The sequence below is a fragment of the Balaenoptera musculus genome, chromosome 3 (genome assembly GCF_009873245.2).
Source record: "Balaenoptera musculus isolate JJ_BM4_2016_0621 chromosome 3, mBalMus1.pri.v3, whole genome shotgun sequence".
NCBI classification, from domain to species: domain Eukaryota; kingdom Metazoa; phylum Chordata; class Mammalia; order Artiodactyla; family Balaenopteridae; genus Balaenoptera; species Balaenoptera musculus.
The window spans coordinates 49,693,840-49,716,439 of NC_045787.1; the positions used below are offsets into that span (position 1 = coordinate 49,693,840).

General features: G+C 35.1%; 1 protein-coding gene across 8 annotated transcripts in view; it reads left to right on the forward strand.

Annotated features, from left to right (window-relative positions):
- RNF180 (ring finger protein 180) overlaps nt 1-22,600 on the forward strand; it is a 285,515-nt gene that overhangs the window by 210,198 nt on the left and 52,717 nt on the right. For 7 of the 8 annotated variants that reach the window (XM_036849071.1, XM_036849070.1, XM_036849069.1 and 4 more), the window contains 2 exons: nt 2,623-2,848; nt 18,249-18,374. In XM_036849071.1, coding sequence (XP_036704966.1) covers nt 2,623-2,848; nt 18,249-18,374 — 352 coding nt within the window. Of the gene's footprint in view, nt 1-2,622; nt 2,849-18,248; nt 18,375-22,600 lie in introns of those variants that run through there. The other variant, XR_005019474.1, reaches the window with a different exon arrangement.

Consider the following 22,600-nt stretch of genomic DNA (forward strand, 5'->3'; position numbering starts at 1 on the left):
TCCTTTGGGAAAGTTGTAAACTAAGATTTTAAAAATCAGGTAAAGTTAGCCATGTGTAGACAAGGATGTGTCAACTAATTTTTGTTATGTAACAAACAGATTTTATTTAGTTGTTTAAAACAACAACCTATAGTCACTCACAGTTTTCTGAGTTGGCAGTTGGGGCTGAGCTCAGCTGTAATGGCTTATCTCTGATCCACACGGTGTCATCTGGGCTCACCAGTACATTTACAGTTAGGTGACAGTCATTGGCTCTACCCACACATGTCTGGTGGTTGGCTTGTTGTCAGCAGTCACAATGGAGGCAGCTGGACCATATTCACTTACTATTCAGCAGGTTAGCCTAGGCTTGTTCACATGGTAGTAGACTAGGGTTTCCAAGATAATCAAGAGAGGATTATTCCAATGCACAAGCTTTTTTTAAGCCTCTGTTTGCATCATATTTGCTAACAATCCATTGACAAAGCAAGTCACATGACAGAGCCCAAATTCAGAGGGTGGAAAACTAATCTCCACATCTTGATGAAATGCATATGGGTGCACATAGAGAGACAGGAAGAATTTTATCTATTTTGTAATCATCCACCTGAGTAAGGGCTTTTTTTTTTTTTTTGAAGATTTTTAGAAATTTCATGTAATGTCTGAAACATTTATATTAACATATTTCCATACAAATAACCCAAAGAAAGTTTAGTATTAGTTGTTTTGTTTGTTTGTTTGTTTGTTTATACTGCAGGTTCTTATTAGACTTTAAGATGAAAGGACTTCCTTTACCAGATATTGAGGCTTATTATAAGCCCACAGTAAGAGATTGTGATTATGGCATAGGAATAGACAGTAAAGTAATGGAACAAAATAGAAGCCAACCCATGCATATTTGGCCTAATAACAATGGGGCACTTTAGAACAGTGGAGGAAAGTTAGGTCTTTGCAATAAATGGGCTGTACCAATTAATAATTACATAAAAATAAAAATGAAATTTAACCCTAATGTACACCATACATGAAAATCAATTTCAGGTAGATTATAGGATGATGAAATATTATTAAATGCAAAATAAGACTCTCTTAATGACCTTGGGAAAAAGTAAGAGTTCTTAAATAAGACACAAAAAGTATTAAATCATAAAGGAAAAATGTTCTTTAAAATTAAGAATTTCTTTTCATCAAAAGACACTATGAAAAGAGTGAAAAGACAAACGAGAGAAAAGGAAAAAATATTTGCAACACATCTAGCCAGTAACAACAAATAACTAGATTAAGTAAAAATGCTTAAGAAAAATCAGACAACCAATTAAAAAGAATGGGCTAATGCCTCAAATATGTCTTTCATAAAGAGAAAAATTATCAACAAGCGGCAGAAAGAGGAAGCAAAGCCATCTGGATAAATCAAATAATAGTTTATCCAGTAGAAAGGTTTTTCTGTATTTTCAAGGCTCTGTTTGCCTCATTTATGTAACTTTTACATTTCATGTAACCTAAAAATATTTATTAAACCCAAGGCCTATTCAGATATTAATCACTGATCTCCATTTTTCACATCCATTAAAGTGAGGAGGAAAGCATCTACACCATGTAGATTCCCATTATGCCTCAGTGGACTGAGGTCAGGCCTGGTTTGAGGAAAATTTCCCAAGGCTCTAGCCAAGACTATAGGGCCTTTGAAGAAGAGAGGAGAGAAGGTTGGCTATGGTTAATATTTATTGAATATTTGTTAGATACCAGGCACTGTGTTTAACGCTTTACGTGGATTACCTCATTTAATTCTCACAGCATCCTCATGGATGAGGAATATTGTGATGTTAAGTAACAGGAATTCAGCCACCAGATTTTGTGCTGCTAACCTGAGTGCCTCTTTCCTAACTACCGTTTTGTTTTTTTTTTTTAATGTTCTTATTGGAGTATAATTGCTTTACAATGGTGTGTTAGTTTATGCTTTATAACAAATCCTAACTACCTTTTAATAGCGTCTTTCTTAACTTCCATTTGGGAGAGAGGAGAGGGATCATCATATTTCCCAGTTACAAGGCTCATCCCAGAATTACTACAAGTTTCTTTACCTTATCTACTTCCTGACATACCTTAGGCTTTGGCCTTTTATTGGCTTTGAGGTTCAGGAAGGTGCAAAATGTAGAATAAAAACGCTCCATGCATGGTGTGAAGATGAAGTATGACATCCTCTTACCCTCACTTCTCTTCATGTGTGAATGCCCATGTAAGGCTTTATCATCTTGCGACAGTCAGCTTATTTGCTGTGATGGGAGTGGAATAGATAGGGGGAAACTGTCATCCTAGGACCTAACACTTACTTAAGTAGTGCTGGTTAAATAGAGATACAGGTATACTTAATGTGTTCAGGTACTATATTTTAACATTTAGCATTATATAAAAATACTAAAATGAATAATTAAGACTTCTGGGTTTTTCATGTATGTTTCCAGTTTCTTCCCACTTTGCGAGGTAGCATTTCTGTCACTTTGATTATGCACAGAAACAGATATTACCTGCTTCTCATAAATATTTTCATTCATTTTAAGAAAATATAAAATCAATGTCTCTATTTCTCAAGGAAACCAATCTCATACTGAACTAAGAAAAATCGTTTTTGCTTATGTTTTGCAGACTTTGGATAATGAGATGAGTACAGATGATGACAATGAATATGCAGAAGAAAAGGAGAGCTACATCTGTGCAGTGTGTCTGGATGTTTATTTCAACCCCTACATGTGTTACCCTTGCCACCACATCTTCTGTGAGCCCTGCTTACGGACTCTTGCCAAAGACAATCCTGCAAGCACTCCCTGCCCGTTGTGTCGGACAATTATTTCCAGAGTCTTTTTCCAGACAGGTAACTGTTGTCTTTCATTAACACAATTGCCTGATTATTTTGACTACGTCTTTGTTCCAGTTCTAAAGGTACTGTATGAATTATTATGAGAAAGTTATTGAAAATCATATACAGCATAATTTGTTACTCTCTGGTTTATAAAACAGTGCTTGCCCAACTCATTAGAACTTGTTAAAATCATAGAATCATAGATGAGAATAGTTTCTCATCTCTACTCCTCTATTCAATGTTGAGATCTTTTCTAAAGCATCCTAACTAGTTATTGTTCAGCATTTACTTGAACATCTCCAGGGTCAAGGACATTCCATTAAAATTTGAAGCAGCCCTGTTGATTATTTATTCCTCAAATCTGCCTTCCACTACTCCTCATTCTTTGGCCCATGTTTTTTCCTCTGAAGTCTCAGAGAATAAATCTGTAAATATCTGAGGATAACTATTAGACCTTTCCCCCAGACTCCAAATCTTCTCAACCTTCTTGTTGTTCTTAAGGTCTTTCTTCTTGAACTAGAAGATAGTAAAATTGGAACAAGGATTTGTTTACCTAATTATCATGTAAAGATGGAATATAACACAATATTTAAAACATACTAATGGAGAAAGGAAAAACTAATGAATGTGGAACATAGAAACCTGCTAAGGTGAAAGGGAAGAATGATAGAAGTAAGCAGAGCTGATATTTATTGAGTGCACTACTGTGTGCTAAACCTTAGGGGAGGAAATTTCTATATCCACATTCTCGCCTCAACCATAGAGGAACCAAATGAGGATCAAAGTATGTACTTTATTAATAGTAAAACTGTAGAAAACACATGGTACATTTTTCTTCTGCAAAAGAAAATCCAAGGACCCATCTGCAAGGAAGAATCAGTTTATAAAAATAAGCTTTGCATGCCTTAACCCAACCAGCTGCATGAAGGCTTGCAAACCTGGCTTACAGGCTCAGTAATCACACAGTGAAGAGAAAATAAAGCTTTGCCTTTCTGATCTGCCTAGTGCATATAGTTTGGAGCACAAAATCAGTGCACTGAGCACAGACAGACCTGGAGACAAAAGGACATGCCAAGTACAGTTGACTCTACCCAATAGAGAAACATGGTCAGGGACTCCAGGCTGTCATCTGTCACACTGGCAGATCACTCTTCCTTTCATGGGGAAGAGCAAGTAAGGAGTGGAGAGAGGGAAGGAAGCAATTCCATGGGAGGACAGAAGCTTACTGGAAGTTCTTCTTCTCTGGCTTACACTGAAGTGGGAAAAATAAGGGTTCTTTTCTAGTACTAGATCCCTTGCTAGGTGCTTTGGAGTGAATGAAATGTGAAGAGTAACATCTCTTTCTCAGTGTTATCTCTGACCATCTATGCAAGAAAGCATTTACTGAAAGCCTGTTTTGAAGGGAAGCATCTAGGGAATGTACGTAGTGATTTAGACAGATGTCCCTGCCTTCCATGATCCAGTTTAATGTTGACAGGGATTTTAAAATTGCTTTCCTTAATGTCTTAAAACAATAATGACTTGACTCTCTTGGTTCATTTATCAAAGCAACAATGTCATATTTTACTTTATTTCCAAAATTGGTTCTTCTATATAATAAATCATATTGGGAATATTTATGCCAATGGAGACTAAATTTGGTTGTGTACTGTCATTTAGAAGCTGATAATAATAATGGGAATATACTACTTAGTTATTTATACCTACCTGAAAAAGATTTGACATGTTTTAAAATATATGTGCAGTGAAGTAGCAAGGCAATGGAAGTATTGAATGAAGTATTTCGTTTTAATATTCTGGCTGTCTAAGAAAAAATAAAATAAGCATACAATTAAATGATTCTCATGATCGATGGAAAGAAACATACCAACTCCTAAGGGCAAGAGAAGTTTTTTCCAGCACTTTAAAAGAAATTTTTTAATGTGATTTCTAGGCATATTGAGAGATAGAGTAGGCAGTGTCCTCAAAAGCATCCTCAGAGCAAATGCAATATCAGGTTTTCTAACATGGTATCTTATGGTATTCTTTGATAAGAGCTCAGGGCATATCAGAGTATAGATTAGAGAAAGCAACATTGCCAGTAGCCAAAAAAAAAAAAAAAAAAAATATATATATATATATATATATATATATAAATATATATATATATATATATAAAATCTGGTTTTCCTATAAAAATAACTTCTAAAATTATATAAATAATGCAATTTCATTATAGAAAAATCAGAGTATACAAATAAAATTATAAGCTCAAAATCCTCCATAGTCCTACCATTTAGAGATCACATTTATCGAGTATTCTTCCAGAATATTTTATATCCATATACTTAATCATTTTTTTTGTAAAATGTTCATTTTGAACATAAGGCTTTTGTTTTACTTTTAAAAAAATATTTATTTATTTAATTTATTTTGGCTGAGCTGGGTCTTAATTGCAGCAGCAAGATCTTTCATTGCAGCATGTGGACTTCTTAGTTGCAGCATGCGAACTCTTAGTTGCAGCATGCATGTGCTCTCTAGTTCCCCGACCAGGGATCGAACCCGGGCCCCCTGTATTGGGAGCGCAGAGTCTTACCCACTGGACTACCAGGGAAGTCCCTTGTTTTACTTTAAATTCTTGATTATATCATGATCTACTTAAGCTATCTACTATTTAGTTTAGTTGTTTATCATTCATTTATTTGCTGATATATATGGATGAATATTTGCACACATCTCCGAGCATTTCCTTGTAATGGATTTCCAGGAGTAGAATTGGTAGTTAAAGCCTATATGTGTTTTAAGGCTATGTATATGTTACAAAATTATGCTCCAAAATTATTGTAAGCAGCAATATAATGGGCTTATTTTCTCAACACTCTGGACTATCCATTTTTTTCCTTTTAAATCCCTTACCATGCCCTTTGCTGATTTTTCTTTTGGTCTGTTCATCATTTTCTTGTTTACTGCAAGAGGATTTTTTTTTTTCATTAATGTCAGCTTTTGTCATATGTGGCAAATCACTTTCCTATTTTGTCATATGTACTTGAATTATGTTTATTATATTTTATGAGTGTGCAGAACTTCTATATTTTATGTAGTCTTATGTAGCAACCTTTGCCTTTATTATTTCTAATTTCAAAGTTAGGTATTAAAAGGCCTTATCCACTACAGAATTACAGTAAATCCCCTACATATGAACGAGTTGTGTTCTGAGAGCACATTCGTAAGTCCAATTTGTTTGTAAGTCCAACAAAGTTAGCCTAGGTACCCAACTAACACAATCACCTATATAGTACTGTACTGTAATAGGTTTATAATACTTTTCACACAAATAATACATAAAAAACAAACAAACACAAAAAATAGAACATTTTTAATCTTACAGTACAGTACCTTGTAAAGTACAGTAGTACCAGCTACATCACTGCTGCTTTTACGCTTGCTTCCAGACATCCTGAGCTTGAAATAAAGATACTGTACTACTGCACTCTATACAGTACTGTACAGTAAAATACACAAGAGTACAACCACTTGTAGAGGATGCACACGTGTGATAACGTACGCCAGACACGTGAACTAACTTATGTGACTGGACATGTGAACACACGATCGCATATTTGAAAGTTCGCACCTTGAAGGTACGTATGTAGGGGACTTACTGTATATAAATAGTCTCTTTACCTATATTTATTTTGGTTTTCATTTTGTCCTCATTTCCCTACTCTTAATTCCAGTCCATTTATTATGGTGTGTGGTTTGGTTAAAAATATAGTACCTTTCACAAACAAAAAATTATAATAATAAACCTTGTGAAATAGTTTTCTACTAATTTAGAAAGAATAAACAGCTTAAGTCATAATTTTAAAAAATATATAGTCCCTTTATTCCGTGTCTGTAAGCATTTATCCCAGTAACAATTATTGAACAATTCATTTTTTTCTATGCTGATTGAACTGCCTTTTTTAGGTAATGAAGATAATTACTAAAATGTTTCTGTGTTTTTTGGCAGCTGTTCTTTTCCATTCATATTTCTATCTTGTCCTATACCATTACTTCGGTCTTATAATTATTCTAGCTTTATGTTTTAATAACTCACAAGTGAATTAATTTTATAAGTTGGGGAATAATTCACATTTTTAATTGACATTTTTATAATATTGTTATAATATTATAACATTGTTATAATATTGAAAGCATATTGCCTCTCAATAACATTTCTGTAATTTCCTTTCAAATGGCACAGCAAAATTCTTATTAGCTTTATGCCTGTATATTTTTGTTGCTACAATTGTAAATGAGATTTTTTTCCTCTTCTGGTTTCAGCTGCTTTTGTTGATATTTTGGGAGAAAGTCAGTTTCCAATCTTACACTATTCTGTTAACTTTACTGAACCCTGAGAATTATTTATTAAGTGAATGAATTAATCATCTCAGCTACCTAATGTCACCATTCCAATTGTGTACAAACCAGGGGACAGTTATTATCAAAGATTAAAGTGGGAAGGTTGTCATTTTCTAAAGGAACTGAAGATATTTGGCAAATGAATAAGGGGTTAGTTGTAATTTAGAGTAGTTCAGTGGATAGAGTTATGATGAAATTCCTTCCAGATTTATTCCATAGAGTGTGCTTTAGCAAAATAATGATTTAAACCTGAACTCTCAATATAACATTCAGTATTTAATGCGATTTTGCTTAAATTTCTTAACACTGTTAGATGTGATCTTGATAAAGTTCTTGATACACTAGAAGTTGAGAATTTGAAGTGGGAGAGCATATATAGAAGACAGTATAGAAGGCATTAATATCATTTGTTAGTGGAGGTCAAGATAATATTGTCAAAAGTTAATGGAGTAGCATGGATATATATATACTACCAAATGTAAAATAGATAGCTAGTGGGAAGCAGCTGCATAGCACGGGAGATCAGCTCGGTGCTTTGTGACCACCTAGAGGGGTGGAATAGGGAGGGTGGGAGGGAGACGCAAGAGGGAAAAGATATGGGGATATATGTATATGTATAGCTGATGCACTTTGTTATCAAGCAGAAACTAACACACCACTGTAAAGCAATTATACTCCAATAAAGATGTTTAAAAAAAAAAAGTTAAATAAATAAATAAATAAATAAATAAAACTAGCAAATATGGAAAAAAAAGTTAACAGAAAAACATACGAAAAAATAGGTAGTAGACACTATTGGTTGCTAATTCGTATCCATTACATCTTTCTTCCTAACATACCCTGAGTTTTATTCCAGTATTTAACTTCCTCAGCATAGGCCAGGTGGCTCCTGGGTAGATGAACCCATCTTTGGCTTTTTGGTAATCTATTCCTTTTTCCAGTGATAGGTTCATAAATGGGCATGTGATTCAGTTCTGAGTGATGAGGTGAGACTAAAGTTTGCCTTTACTCTTAAGACATGAGATGGAAAAGCTAGTTTCTTCCCCATTGGACATAAACAAGAAAGTGTGTAATAGGAATAATTACTGGCAGCCATCTTATGAGCAAGTGGGGAACCAGCTTAGTATAAAGTCTTTATTTTGGATAGTAAAACTAAGGAAAGAAATGAACAAGGGGTCTTGATGACATTGTTTAACCACCAAGTCAGCCGGGTTTGAAGCCGACCCTACCTTTGAATTTTCTATTACATGAAATATTAAATTTACTAATTAACTAAGGCAGTTTGAATAAATTTTCTATTAGTGTACACCAAGAGCATCCTAACTGATAAAAGCGTTCTAATAATAAAGGTAGACAATATAGAAACTAAAAATGATATTATTCACAAAAATTTGAGAGGTGAGAAGGGAAGAAGATATTGCAAAAGACCCAAATGCTCCTAGAAGGAAGTCAATATTATTTAAAGTTGATAAATTAAGAAATAGTGAAGAAGATTTCTGAAATGGTAGCCTGAGAAGCTTCATGGATCCTCACCCCAGCAAAACAACCGTTTAACTGGTGAAATGATTTTTTTTCATTTAAGTCTATGGAAATTGTACTAAGGATATACAGCAAATAGAAAAAACATTTATTTTTTTTTAAATCTACTGAAATCTACCACTATACTTGGTAAGAACATAGAGAGCCTGTCACATTTAGATATTCATATGCAAAGGAATGAATTTGGAACCCTCCCTCACACTATGAATACACACACACACACACACACACACACGCACACACACGCACACACACACAAATTAACTTAAAATGGAACAAAGACCTAAATGTAAGAGATAAAAATATAAAACTCTTAGAACACAACATAGGTGTAAATATTTTTTGAAATTGGATTGGGCTATGGTTTCTTAGATATGACACCTAAAGCACAAACAGCCAAAGAAGAAATAGATAAATCAGACTTCATCAAAGTTAAAAACTTCTCTGCTTAAAGGGATATTATCAAGAAAGTGAAACGATAACCACAGGATAAACGAAGATATTTGTAAGTCATATATGTGACAGGGGTCTAGTATCTAGAATATATTAAGAACTGTTACAACTCAAGAATTAAAAAACAAATAACCCTATTTTAAAATGGACAAAGAGTTTGAATAGACAGTTCTCCAAAGAAGATATAAAGATGGCCAATAAGCACATGAAAAAAATGCTCAATATCATTAGTCATTAGTTGCAAATCCAAACTATAATGAGATATCACTTCACAGTCACTAGGATGGCTATAGTTAAAAAGATAGACAATAACAAGTGTTGACAAGGATATGGAGATATGGAACTCATATATTGCTGGTTGGAGTATAAAATGGCAAAGTCACTTTGGAAAACAGCAGAATAAATTTTGCACATGGAAGACTCTAAGCCTGCTTGTGAGACTGGGAAAAGTTCTGATGTTAACTAGAGTTCTTTTGTCTGTGGAGATGAAAAAGAATCCAGGATGGGCAGAGCTGAGGAGAAAGACCTCTGGATAGGGAAGACCTTTCCTATTGATTGACTGACAGCCTCGTTCTTTCAGACAAGGAACTCCCACATCAGCACCCCAACAGTAGGTCTGTTCAGAGAGGTGCTACATGCTGTATAACAGGGTCTGCAGGCCACCTTCATCAGCAGGCTGAGGAAGGGAAAAGGCTTTAAATGGAGAGAGGGTCATCCAAGTGAGGGGGTAGAAATCCCTCAGCCAAGGAGATTATGGTTTCATTGTAAGGGAAGGCATCATATTTTCTTGAATTGACTTTATGACTGAAGCCTTCAAACCAAGCATGTCACTGCCCCTATTGTGGACTGACTCTGGAGAACACTGGTATGGGCAGTCCTACTATAGACTCAGTGTTCATTGTTCAGGGATCCCAGCCCATGCTCATATGGAAGATACAAGTGTCTCAGGTATTGCATAGGGAGCCACAGGGTCAGTACAACTTAACTCTCAATTGTGAAGTCACTCACTGCTCTCACCTCATTCAAATGTACCCAAAGCTCAGCAAGGAAGATTTCTACCCTTGTTCCACTATTTTCCTGCATTCAACCTCTGTCTCCTTTTTGACCACCCACTCCATGCCACTACTCTTGTGCCTTTACATGGTGGAACTAGATGCTGATAAGCAGAAGTGCTGGTGAACTCCATTGGAAAAAAAAGGAAAAGAAAATGGCTAAGTCTTCACCTTGTGTGTAGAAATCCCTAACTAAGTAAAGAAAAAACATTTAACCTAATCTGGGATTTTAAGCATAAAGCAGGCTTATGATATTTTTCACCAGGGATATTTTGGCTGTCACAATAATAGGAGGATGCTACTGGCATCTAGTCAGCAGGGGCAGGGATGACAGATATCCTGCAGTGTTTGGGCCAGTCCCACACAGTGACAAGTTATCCTGTATTCTGTCTGACTCTGAGATGTCCTGCTGGGCTTTATCCAGGACATACAGCTCATCCAAAAGAACATCACATTTCCTCTTTTTATCCACTGTGACAACCTGTAATTGGTCTTGTTCGATTGTCCCTATTCCCATGAACGGCATTTCATACTTCCTCTTATTCTATACCAAAAAGTCTGGTCTGTTCATTCTTATGCTAATAGTGGTTTTGTTCTTGCATTCATCCATGCCTCAACTTTTTCATTTTTCTGTTCATCTTGTATAGAATCATCACTGCCTCCAAAATCCACACTTATTCATTTTTTTTTTATTGAGGTGTAGTGGATTTACAATGCTGTGCCAATCTCTGCTGTACAGCAAAGTGACTCAGTTATACATTCTTTTTTTATATATTCTTTTTCATTATGGGTTAATCACAGGATATTGAATATAATTTCCTATGCTATATACTAGGACCTTGTTGTTTATCCATCCTATATATAATAGTTTATATCTGCTAATCCCAAACTCCCAGTCCTTCCCTCCTCCACCCCCCTCCCCCTTGGCAACTGCAAGTCTGTTCTCTATGTCTGTGAGTCTGTTTCTGTTTCAGATAGGTTCATTTGTACCATATTTTAGATTGCATATATAAGTGATATCATATGGTATTTGTCTTTCTCTTTCTGACTTACTTCACTTAGTATTATAATCTCTGGTTGCATCCATGTTGCTGCAAATGGCATTATTTTGTTCTTTTTTATGGCTGAGTAGTATTCCATTTTATATATTTACAAACTCATTCTTTATCAATAGGAGTATCTATTTCATGATGTCTTTTAGTGTAGTCACTCTTGTGCTTTAATATATGGAAAAAAATATTTTATTATAAAAAAGAAATAGACAAATAAGCATAATGATTAGAGCAGTGTTTCTCAAATTTCTGTCATTTTCCTACCACCTTTACAATTTTTACTGTATCCACATACCACCAGAATTATTTTTTTACTTAAGGGTTTTCTTCATATCGACACATGTTTTTTAAAAAAATACTTATTTTAGCCTCATCCTTAACAATTTATTTGTGAATTTATGTATTTGATGTTCTAGTTTACACACTTCTTCTAATATACATTAAAATAAATAGGTAACTATGAAAATTTAAAATTTTTTCATTCAATTTCACCCTAAATCCTTTCACATCTGGCTAGTGGTTTGCAAACCAAGTGTTGAAAAACACTGCCTTGCACTTATGGAGGTTAATCTCCAGAAAAAAGCTTGAAAACAGGAATATTTAAAACAGTCCCTGGAGATTGTGAGTGGAGCTAGAGATAGAGGGAGTGGAATAGATCTTCATTGTTGTTTTGGTTTTGGTTTTGGTTTTTTAAGCCCTTTAACATCATTTGGATCTTTTCAAACCATGGGCATGTGTTACTTTGACAGTTTTTAAAAATAAATAAGTAAACTGAGGTGCAGCATTAAATATGATGGTGGGCAGGGAGGATGGAGTCCTGTTTCTTTTCATACAGAAGACAGAGAATCATGGATTCTTTGAAGCCGAGAATGGATGCTGTGATAACCTTTTTTTTTTTTTTTAACATCTTTATTGGAGTATAATTGCTTTATGATGGTGTGTTAGTTTCTGCTTTATAACAAATTGAATCAGCTATACATATACATATATCCCCATATCTCCTCCCTCTTGCATCTCCCTCCTACCCTCCCTATCCCACCCCTCTAGGCAGTCACAAAGCACCAAGCTGATCTCCCTGTGCTATGCGGCTGCTTCCCACTATCTGCTTTGAAGATCCACTAGTATATCCCTATCCATAGGCTTTCAAAAGCCTTTTTCTAAATCTTGAAGTGTAACTTTAAATACAAAATAATAACAGTATACATCATAACCGTACAAAGTACTTAGCATTTTGTCTTTATCATACTAAGAGCACAATAAAGGTTATGGTTGAATTGGGCTTAATTTAGTAGATCTCCTCTTGGCCTTATTATTCCTCTAACAGAGGGTAAACTAGTTATTCTTGGGTAATGAAACAGTTACTGAAATAATTCTTAATGCTCCAGAGTCTTAAAGGACATCAATAAGCACAACTTAAACACAATGTGGCTGAGATGAAAGCTTGGATAAATTCTCTAACCTAAGAAGGTCTTATAGTACTAGCAGATTTCTCCTGGGCCAAAGGGTTAAAGTATTTGTAACTCTTTTCCTATTCAGGTATAAAAATTATGGGTATAAAATATTGCAGTACCAAATATGAAGTGGAATTATTACATTAAAATGGATAAAATTTTAACTATAGTTTATCTACCTAGTGAAATAGGAACTCCTAAATATTAACATCAGTTAAGCATAAATTACATTCTTTAATGACTTATGTATTGTAAAATCCATAGCTCCACTTTGACAAAGTGTCAAATATAGAATTTTTGTTTTTGGTTTGGTTTGGTCCCTGTTGTATGTGCCTCTGTCATCAGGCTACATATTTAGCTGGAGAATGGAACTTCCTAACTAGATTTTAACTTTGAACAGTTCACTAGGAAAGGGTAAGAAAATCAGGATAAAATTTATATTCAGAGGATACATAGATAAATATTCATCAGTATTAATGAGATATTCCTCGTTGGTCTCTCTTTCCCAACATTCAGAGTTCCTCTTGCCACCAAATCACATAGGACATGCAGTTACTAGGAGACCTTGCAGCCGCCCTAGGGTGAGAACCTGCCAGGTCTGAAGAGTTGGTTCTGAGGCTTATCTTACTCATATTTCTTTGAGTCAAAGTAGTCATATTCTGTTAAATACAAGCTGTAATAACAGACTCCAGTTTTCTCTAACTGGTAGTGTTCCCCTCATAGATGAACCTTTCTGGGTGCTCACATGGGTATAAAATGAGTTTCACTAGGAGAGTTAGGGTCCCTTACAAGTGAGACTTTCTTGCCCCTCTTGCAGAAGTGCAGATCAAGCATTGCCCTTGAAACCCTGAAGACAGATTTAAGATAGTTTATAGATTTTCATTGATATCTAGTGAAGTGAGCTCAAATGTCAGTATATTAGCCCTTCTCTGTTCCTGTGTAAGGGAAAGATCTCAGATCCCCTTGAAGCAGCATCCTCACTCAGTTTTACTCCTGCTGCTGTGAAACAATACAAAGAAAACTATCTTAGATTGTATATTCTTGAAAAATTACTATTCATCATATTAAATATATAAACATATACGTCAACATATTAAAGAATAAGAGTGAGATGAGACTAATCTAAAAGTTCTAAAGATCATCTCACAAGAGGTTACTTAAACTAAAAGCTATGTTTAAAAAATAAGGGTTAAGCATCAGCTGGTAAAGATTGTTTTGTTAGAAATCTCCCTTTTTATACAAATGCCCACTGATTGGGACTCTTGATTCCCAATCTTGTCTATTCCTTGCAAATGTCCTTTATTGTACATTAATCTCCTGGAACCAAATAATGCCTGTGAACAAGCATGTCCAGTGCCTGTTGAAATGAAGGAAAGTTGGATTTCCACTCAAAATCAGGGCTCATTCTATATATATAATGCAAAACTCTTGGAGAAGTAGTTTTTTTTTTAACTTTTATTAAAACATGCTACAAATTTCTTTTTGTCAAATCATCTTTTTGCAAGTTGCGTCTTTGTGAAAAATGAAATATTATGTATCAAACAACATAGGACTCAGAAGGGAATTGTGGGGAAAAAAAACCTTTCATAATAATGAGACATAATTTTAAGTAGGTAAACAAGGCCTTTAATAATCTAAATGAGATGGGTGGACACATATATCCTAGCCTTTTAAATTAGAACATAATACCACTGGGTCTATCTAAATGACTGTGCCCTGTATTTATAGTAATACTCTTATTATATTCCCCTCCTTAATAGGACCCTAAGGCCTGAATTAACCCTATCATGGCACTTACCTCATAACTTAATGGTTACCTATTTACTAGATAGGATTTAATGCAGGTACTATGCCTGTTTCATAGTTTTAACTCTTATACTTAGCAGAATGCTTAAAACTATTACTAACAAATATTTGCTTAATTATAATTAGTTGTTTAAACATAAAATTGCCCATATTTAAGCAAAAAGCAGAAATCAGAGTTACACTACCCTATTGGTACTGCCTATAGTTCAAAATTGTGCTGTGTATGTGGTTGTTCTTATTTTATTCTTTATGATATGATACAGTGAAACTCATGGTAATATACCCTGTAATAATGTGAATTATGTTTTTATGTAGTTGGTGATTGACTCCTGCATTCAGCCAAGTCAAGAAGACTGGAACTTTTATCTTAACACTTATTTACTATTTCTATGATAGTGTCACGCAAAGAAGCTGCTGTCTCCACTGGTACTGCCACCACATTTAACTAAGTGTACCATTTGAGTAGACTTTAGAATCTTTCCAGGATATTCAGGGTTTTGTCTTTTTCTAGCATATTGAATGATATGAAATATTGATTACATCTAATACATTATAATGTGTATTGTAATAAGAAGCCTCTACTCCCTAAGAGGTAGGGTTGGCAAAGGAGGAGATAAAGGTAGTTTTTATCACATTTTACTCCGAGCCCTACATCTTGGTCTGCCTTCAGATTGTTCTTAGTGCTTCCTCCAAATAATTCTGAGAAAGGTAGTACTGAATATTTTATTTGCTGCAAAATCCTGGAGTTCCAAGTTCAAATGCCACTAGAATGAAGCAACACTGTTCTATAGAAAGAACAACATCCTTGGGTAAGGTTTGTACAGTTTATAGCAGAGTGAGATAAGGTTTAACCTATTTAAATAAATTCAGGTAATTTTAGAACAGAAAAGGATTCAAGGTCATTTCATCCAGTGGTTATCAAATTTGACTGTGCATCAGAATCACCCAAGGAGCCTGTAGAAAGCACAGACTCCTAGGTCACATCCACAGCAATTCTGCTTCAGTAATATCTGGGCAAGGTCCTAGAATTTGTCTTTTTAACAAGTGCCCTCAGCAATTTTGATGCATAGCCAGGCTCCAGACACGTATTTTGGAATCAGTGATCTAGTACAATGCCCAGCAGACAGGAATTTAATTAATTTCTATATTTCTAGCTAGACCAGTGAAGTGCTAGGCACATAGCTATTGCAAAATAAATGTTTGCCAGAGATAGGGTAGAAAGCGAGTACAAAGAGAAGTTCAACAACTTATGAAAGGTGCCACAGTTAAGAAGCATTAGAACCCAGTTCTTGTTTGCCCCAGAAATGGAGGGACAAGGGCTTCTAGGTCCTCTCTTCTCCAAAGGCCTTTCAGATCAGTGTAATAAATAAAATCTTCCAACATCTCATAAGACTATGTTATGGACCCATGTATTTAAGTTCAACAAAATGTTGTAGGTACATCTCCCATCTCATTCTGCACATTTTAGTAAAGTAATTTCTCTGATCATAATTTTTGTAGGTATTATAAATATTTTTATGAACCCTTTTTTTCTTTGGTGCATTAATCACATGGGTTTGTTATGTAGGTTAAAAGTGCATTGTGTAATAAGTTCCTTGAAGCTAGGTAACAAAAATATCACAGTTATCATTATTACTTTTACCTCTCTCATCTACCCTCTAAGAGAAGTTTGATTTGTGACCAGCTTTCAAAACTGCACTTATTGGCCGACTCTTACAAGAATGTCTTTTTGATCTGGTTTACTGAAATCAATTACACTTCCAAATAAGTTTTCATTTTAAGAGAGGGCAGTGCAGTGGCATCCTCTGGTTATTGCATCATTTTAGAGCATGGCTACAAGCTCTCCAGAAGAAGGAGGAGGTGGAGAGGAGAAAGAGAAAGGAGGGGAATAAGAATTCTTGAGTTGCAAACTCTTCACCTTGGTTATATCTCCCACATGAAATCATTTACCCACGATAGTGGTCTTACTTTTAAAGGCATTTAGGAAGTTGTGAGTCAGTTTGCCCAAGAGTTCATTGTTAACACAATACCACTTATAGGATGTTTAATTTCTCAGAAAATACCCTGAATTACAGGTTAAGAATAAGCCCTGCAAGAATTGTTACTATAAGTGAATGTTGTTATAAGTCATTTGATAATCTCTTCCATTCTCTTCATCAGAATGAATGACACTGATGAGTCCTTTTAACCAGGTAGTAGTGCCATGACCATCTTATACTAAGGGGCTGTTCACAGGCAGTGGGCAGAGTGGACATTGATAAAACAACTGTGCACTGCTGCAGAAAACACTGTGAGAATATCTGATCTGAAATGATTTAACTATTAAACATATGAAGGATAAAACATTCACTAGCCATAACAACCTCCAACATACACAGTGAGTACACAGACTATGAAATTACTTTTTCTCTATCTTGTGTGCTTTAATTACTGGCCCTTGGGTGTAGAATGGGGAAGGGAGTTAAACAGAGTTGGGGGTTCAATACTTAACCTCCCTTGCTTGGAGTGGTCTGTTTTTTACATTGTTTCTTTTGCTGTTAAATGTAAACTTTGAGAATCTGTTTTCCCTGTGAATTGCTTAAGGAAAGAATCAATTCTGGGGAGTAATTAGGAAAAATAGAGATAATTTGATGTAACTGGTTTGAGAAGAAGCTCAAAGCCTGAAGGATGGAAACAGAGAAGATAGTACAGGAATAATTGTGGGATGAAAGTAAGAGGGCACCACTGATGGAAAGACTACTTCATTTCTCAGTTAGTAACCAGCTCTACACTGGCTTCCCTGAGAAGAACTCCATCGAACAGTTCAACTCGGATCATGCCTTGCTTTCCCTGGCTCGTATCTAGAGACTCGTATTTAAAGTGAATGTATGTGGGATCTAGTTCCCCCACCAGAGAGCAAACCCCTGCATTGGGAGCGCAGAGTCTTACCCACTGACCACAACTAAGAGCCCGCATGCTGTAACTAAAAGATCCTGCATGGTGCAGCTAAGACCCAGCACAGCCTAAATAAATAAATAAATAAATAAAATTTTAAAAATAAAGTGAATGTCATCATATGTGATCTTTGATTGGTATTCGTTTATTTCAAATGAATATTTTCCTTTTCTCTTTAACTCATTAATAAGTTTCTGAAAGGTTGAGAATTTATTTCTACATTTTTTAAACTTCTTCATATCAGCAGCATTAGCATCTAAATGGTCAACCCATCACATATGGAATGAAATAAAGAGACTATGACGTAAAAAGTTCTAAGGATTTTTCCTTTTCATTATCACTCCTGAGCCATGATTACACTCTAGTTATTCTATTGCTACACCCATAACACGTTTCCCCCCTTTTTTTGGTCTACCTGTTTATTTCCCTCTTTTAGACTGCAGTCTTCTTGAGGGCGGGGCTATGTCTCATTCATCACTGTGTTCTCCATATCTGGTGTAGTATCTGACATAGGAGCTGCTCAGTAGGTGTGTGTTCTATGTGTAGGCATATCAGAGTTTCATCAAATTCGGAGGAGTTAAGTTTGCTTGGGTTAAAAAAAAAAGTTGACTCTACTTTTGTCTTCACTGTCTTAAAGAGATCTGAATTTATTATCAAAGTACTACAACAACCATTTTTCAGGTTCTTGCCATTTTACTCAAATTAATGTTTAAAAATACTATTTTCTTTTGCTTTACTCTAGAACTGAACAATGCCACAAAAACATTCTTTACTAAAGAATATTTGAAAAGAAAACAAAGCTTTCAGAAATCCAGCTCTGCAAAGTGGCCCCTACCAAGCCGCAGAAAAGCATTCCATCTTTTTGGAGGTAAGGAAGCTAATGCAAAAAAAAAAAAAAAAAAGGGAAGAAAAGAAAAAAAAGTCTGGTAACATTGTCCAAGGTCTTTTTTAAAGCTGTTTGCTTTCTGCCTTAGATATATTAGTAGAAAAATATTTCTGCACTGGTCAATTTTAAGTAAGGATTTTGCTAAGTATCCTCTTACTGAAAGCTACAGGTGTACATATGAAAAAAAATGGAGACTATACAGTAAGAGCAAAATCTGAGAAAAACTCATGATTAAATTTACTTTGCCTTGAAGTCAATAATGTTTAATATGTAGATAATGAACTCAAAAGTAACAGATTTGACAAAAGCTATATTTGACAAAAGCATTGGTATTCCTTATAAAGGTTTTGAACAACTCATTATCATAATTTAAGTTCATTTCATTTTATTGGTGCTAATCTCAGTTATATTTTAATAAATTATTTCTCTTTTATTGAAGTATAGTTGATTTGCCATGCCATGTTAGTTACAGGTGTACAGCAGAGTAATTCAGTTTTAAATATGTATGTATATATATATATATATATATATATATATATATATATATATATATATATATATTCTTTTTCAGATTCTTTTCCCTTATAGGTTATTACAAGATATTAAGTCTAGTTCCCTGTGCTATACAGTAGGTCCTTGTTCGTATCTATTTTATATATAGTAGTATGTGTATGTTAATCCCAAACTCTTAATTTATCCCTTCCCTGGCCCTTTCCCCTTTGGTAACCATACATTTGTTTTCTATGTCATGGGTCTATTTCTGTCTTGTAAATAAGTTCATTTGTATCTTTTTTTTTAAGATTCCACATATAAGTGATATCATATGATATTTGTCTTTGTCTGTCTTACTTCACTTACTACGATAATCTCTAGGTCCATCCATGCTGCTGCAAATGCCATTATTTCATTCTTTTTTATGGTTGGGTAATATTCCATCATTCATAGATATAGATACACACACACACACACACACACACACACCACATCTTTATCCATTCATCTGTCAGTGGACATTTAGGTTGTTCCCATGTCTTGGCTATTGTAAATAGCGCTGCTATGAACATAGGGGTGCATGTATCTTTTTGAATTAGAGTTTGCTCCAGATATATGACCAAGAGTGGGATTACAGGATCATATGGTAACTCTATTTTTAGTTTTTTAAGGAACCTCCATACTGTTCTCTATAGTGACTGTACCAATTTACATTCCCACCAACAGTGTAGGAGGGTTCCTTTTTCTCTACACCCTCTCCAGCATTTATTATTTGTAGATTTTTTGATGTGAGGTGATACCTCATTGTAGTTTTGATTTGTATTTCTCTAATAATTAGCCATGTTGAACATTTTTTATGTGCCTATTAGCCATCTGTATGTCTTCTTTGTAGAAATGTCTGTTTAGGTCTTCTGCCCATTTTTTGATTGGGTTGTTTTTTTTTTATATTGAGCTGTGTGTATATTTTGGAAATTAATCCCTTGTTGGTCACATCATTTGCAAATATTTTCTCCCATTCCGTAGGCTGCCTTTCTGTTCTGTTTGTGGTCTTTTTTGCTGTGCAAAAGCTTTTGAGTTTAATTAGGTTCCATTTGTTTATTTTTGCTTTTATTTCCATTACTCTAGGAGATGGGTCCCCAAAAAATATTGCTGTAGTTTATGTCAAAGAGTGTTCTGCCTATGCTTTCCTCTGGGACTTTTATAGTATCTGGTCTTACATTTAGGTCTTTAATCCATTTTGAGTTTATTTTTGTATATGGTGTTAGAGAATGTTCTAATTTCATTCTTTTACATGTAGCTGTCCAGTTTTCCCAGCACCACTTACTGAAGAGACTGTCTTTTCTCCATTGTATGTTGTTGCCCACTTTCTCATAGATTAATTGACCATAAGTGGGTGGGTTTATTTCTGGGCATTCTATCCTGTTCCATTGATCTATATTTATGTATTTTTGCCAGTACCATGCTGTTTTGATTACTGTAGCTTTGTAGTACAGGCTGAAGTCAGGGAGTCTGATTCCTCCAGCTCCATTTTTCTTTCTCAGGATTGCTCTGGCTCTTAATGTATTGTTGGAGTCAGTTTGCTAGTATTTTGTTGAGGATTTTTGCATCTGTGTTCATCAGTGATGTTGACCTGTAATTTTCTTTTTTTTCTGGTATCTTTGTCTGGTTTTGGTATCAGGGTGATGGTGGCCTCATAGAATGAGTTTGGAAGTGTTTCACTTTCATACTATTTTATTTTAATATTTTACAAGTTGTCCCACAAGTTTAGGACAAGTAGAAAGTGTCTGTGCTTTAGTGTAGAGTGTCTCATGCTTGTACAATGGACAAGGAATACTTATTTCTGAGTTCATGTCTAACTAAATGTATGACCTCAGGGATATCATAGAAACCTCTTCTTTTGTTTGTTTCTGATCTGTAAGATGGTAATAATTATATATTCCTAATTAATATAGTTACAAGGATCAAATGAGCTGATGTGAAAGCACATTCTAAATTATAACTAATTGTACTATATAGATATAAGGAATTATCAGATTAGGGCAAGGCAATCTCTAATACCTTTTTCACCTTTGAGAATTTGTTATGTGTAATGATCAGACATTATAAACATAAAATATAATTTCGTATTTTATAAAACCATGGTCTGTCAGAACATGGACTACTGTGCAGTTTTAGTATTTACCCTTATGATGTTTTTTGGGGGTCTGGTTGGAGAAGCTCAGATATGGGGACCTCTGATCTTCAGGGAACAAGAGGGACTTCTACATAAGAAGACCAATAAGATCAGTACAGCAATGATGTAAACCAAAAGGAGGTAAAAACAGATCCTTGTATGGTTGAGGCAAAAGATAAATTGAATTACAAAATCCTCAAGGTTTGAAGAAAGTAGTTTAAGGACAAATATAACTTTATACAGTAGTTTGAATGAAGAAAGTTAGTTTAAAGACATTTTATAAGCACATACTGTTTTATAAAGTGGTAAGTAACTATAGAAACCCATTGTCCATAGATTTGGTATAGATCCATTTTAAAATATATTACATTTAGCCCAAAATATAATGTGAAATTCAGTCTTACTTAAAGGATTTCATACCAAAGAAGAGAAAATTTATTATATGAATTATGTGCTTTAAAAGATTCCTTTGTATCCTACCTTCTACCGTATACCCACATTTTAAAAAGAATGAGTCACTTTTCTGATAACCCCTCAATATCCTTTGTCTTTTTGTACTCTGGGGTACTGAAGCTATAAATTAAATATTTGCTTCTTTGTGATTTCATCTTATTTGTCCTCCCCATAGAAGTCCCACAGAACTTTAACTTTTTATAAGTTTTTATGGAGGAGGTTCAAGGTAGCTTTATTATACAACCTAACCTAAGCAATATATTACTATCAAGAGCTCAGCTATGCTAAGCAAGGCTCAGCCCAAACTGAAAGAGTTAATCCTTTAATCACTTGGTACAGCCATGTAAACAAGAATGTAAAACCGGAGGAAATGCCAACCCCCGCACCCCCAGTATTCTATTTTCCCCCATGGAACAGTGCACTGGTCCAGGGTCAGGTGGACCAGGACAGATGTGGGGGTAATCTTATTGTTGAGGAGGCCCCGAACAAAAGGCCTTGGCACTTTTATGGGCCCTGAAGGGTGTATATGTGTGTGTGTTGGGGTTTTTTTGGGGGCGGGGGAGAAGGGAAGACTAGGAGTGGAAAAGTACTGGGTACTAATTCAGAGTGGGGAAAAGTATCTTTAAGGTTTCTCCCTAATACCCCTCTAAAGAGGTCTCAGCAGAGGTCCAGAATAAGCCCTCTGCCCAAGCCCTCAGATAAAGGACCCAGGAATGCAGGTGCTGAGGAATGTAAATATATGAAAGAGCATCACAGGCCAGGGGCCTGAGACCTTGATTGCAGCTCCTTCAGAGATTGTAATGCACTGGCTTTACACCAAGTCTGGTGTGGGGAGGGCAGCTTTCTTCTGTGATGCCTACCAGGTAAAGCCTCCATAATTGCCTATGGTCAGGCCTGAAAAGCCACACATAGGATTTTAATCACAAACCAGACTCAATTACCAGTATTACTGAAGCACCTTCTGTACTTCTTCTTTGTTTGCTTCCTGCCTCCCCTGAATTTTGTATTTATCATTTCTTTGCACAAGTAAGTATACATATGTATACTTAATCAATGCTATTTAATTTTGCTTGTCTTTGAACTTTTGCAG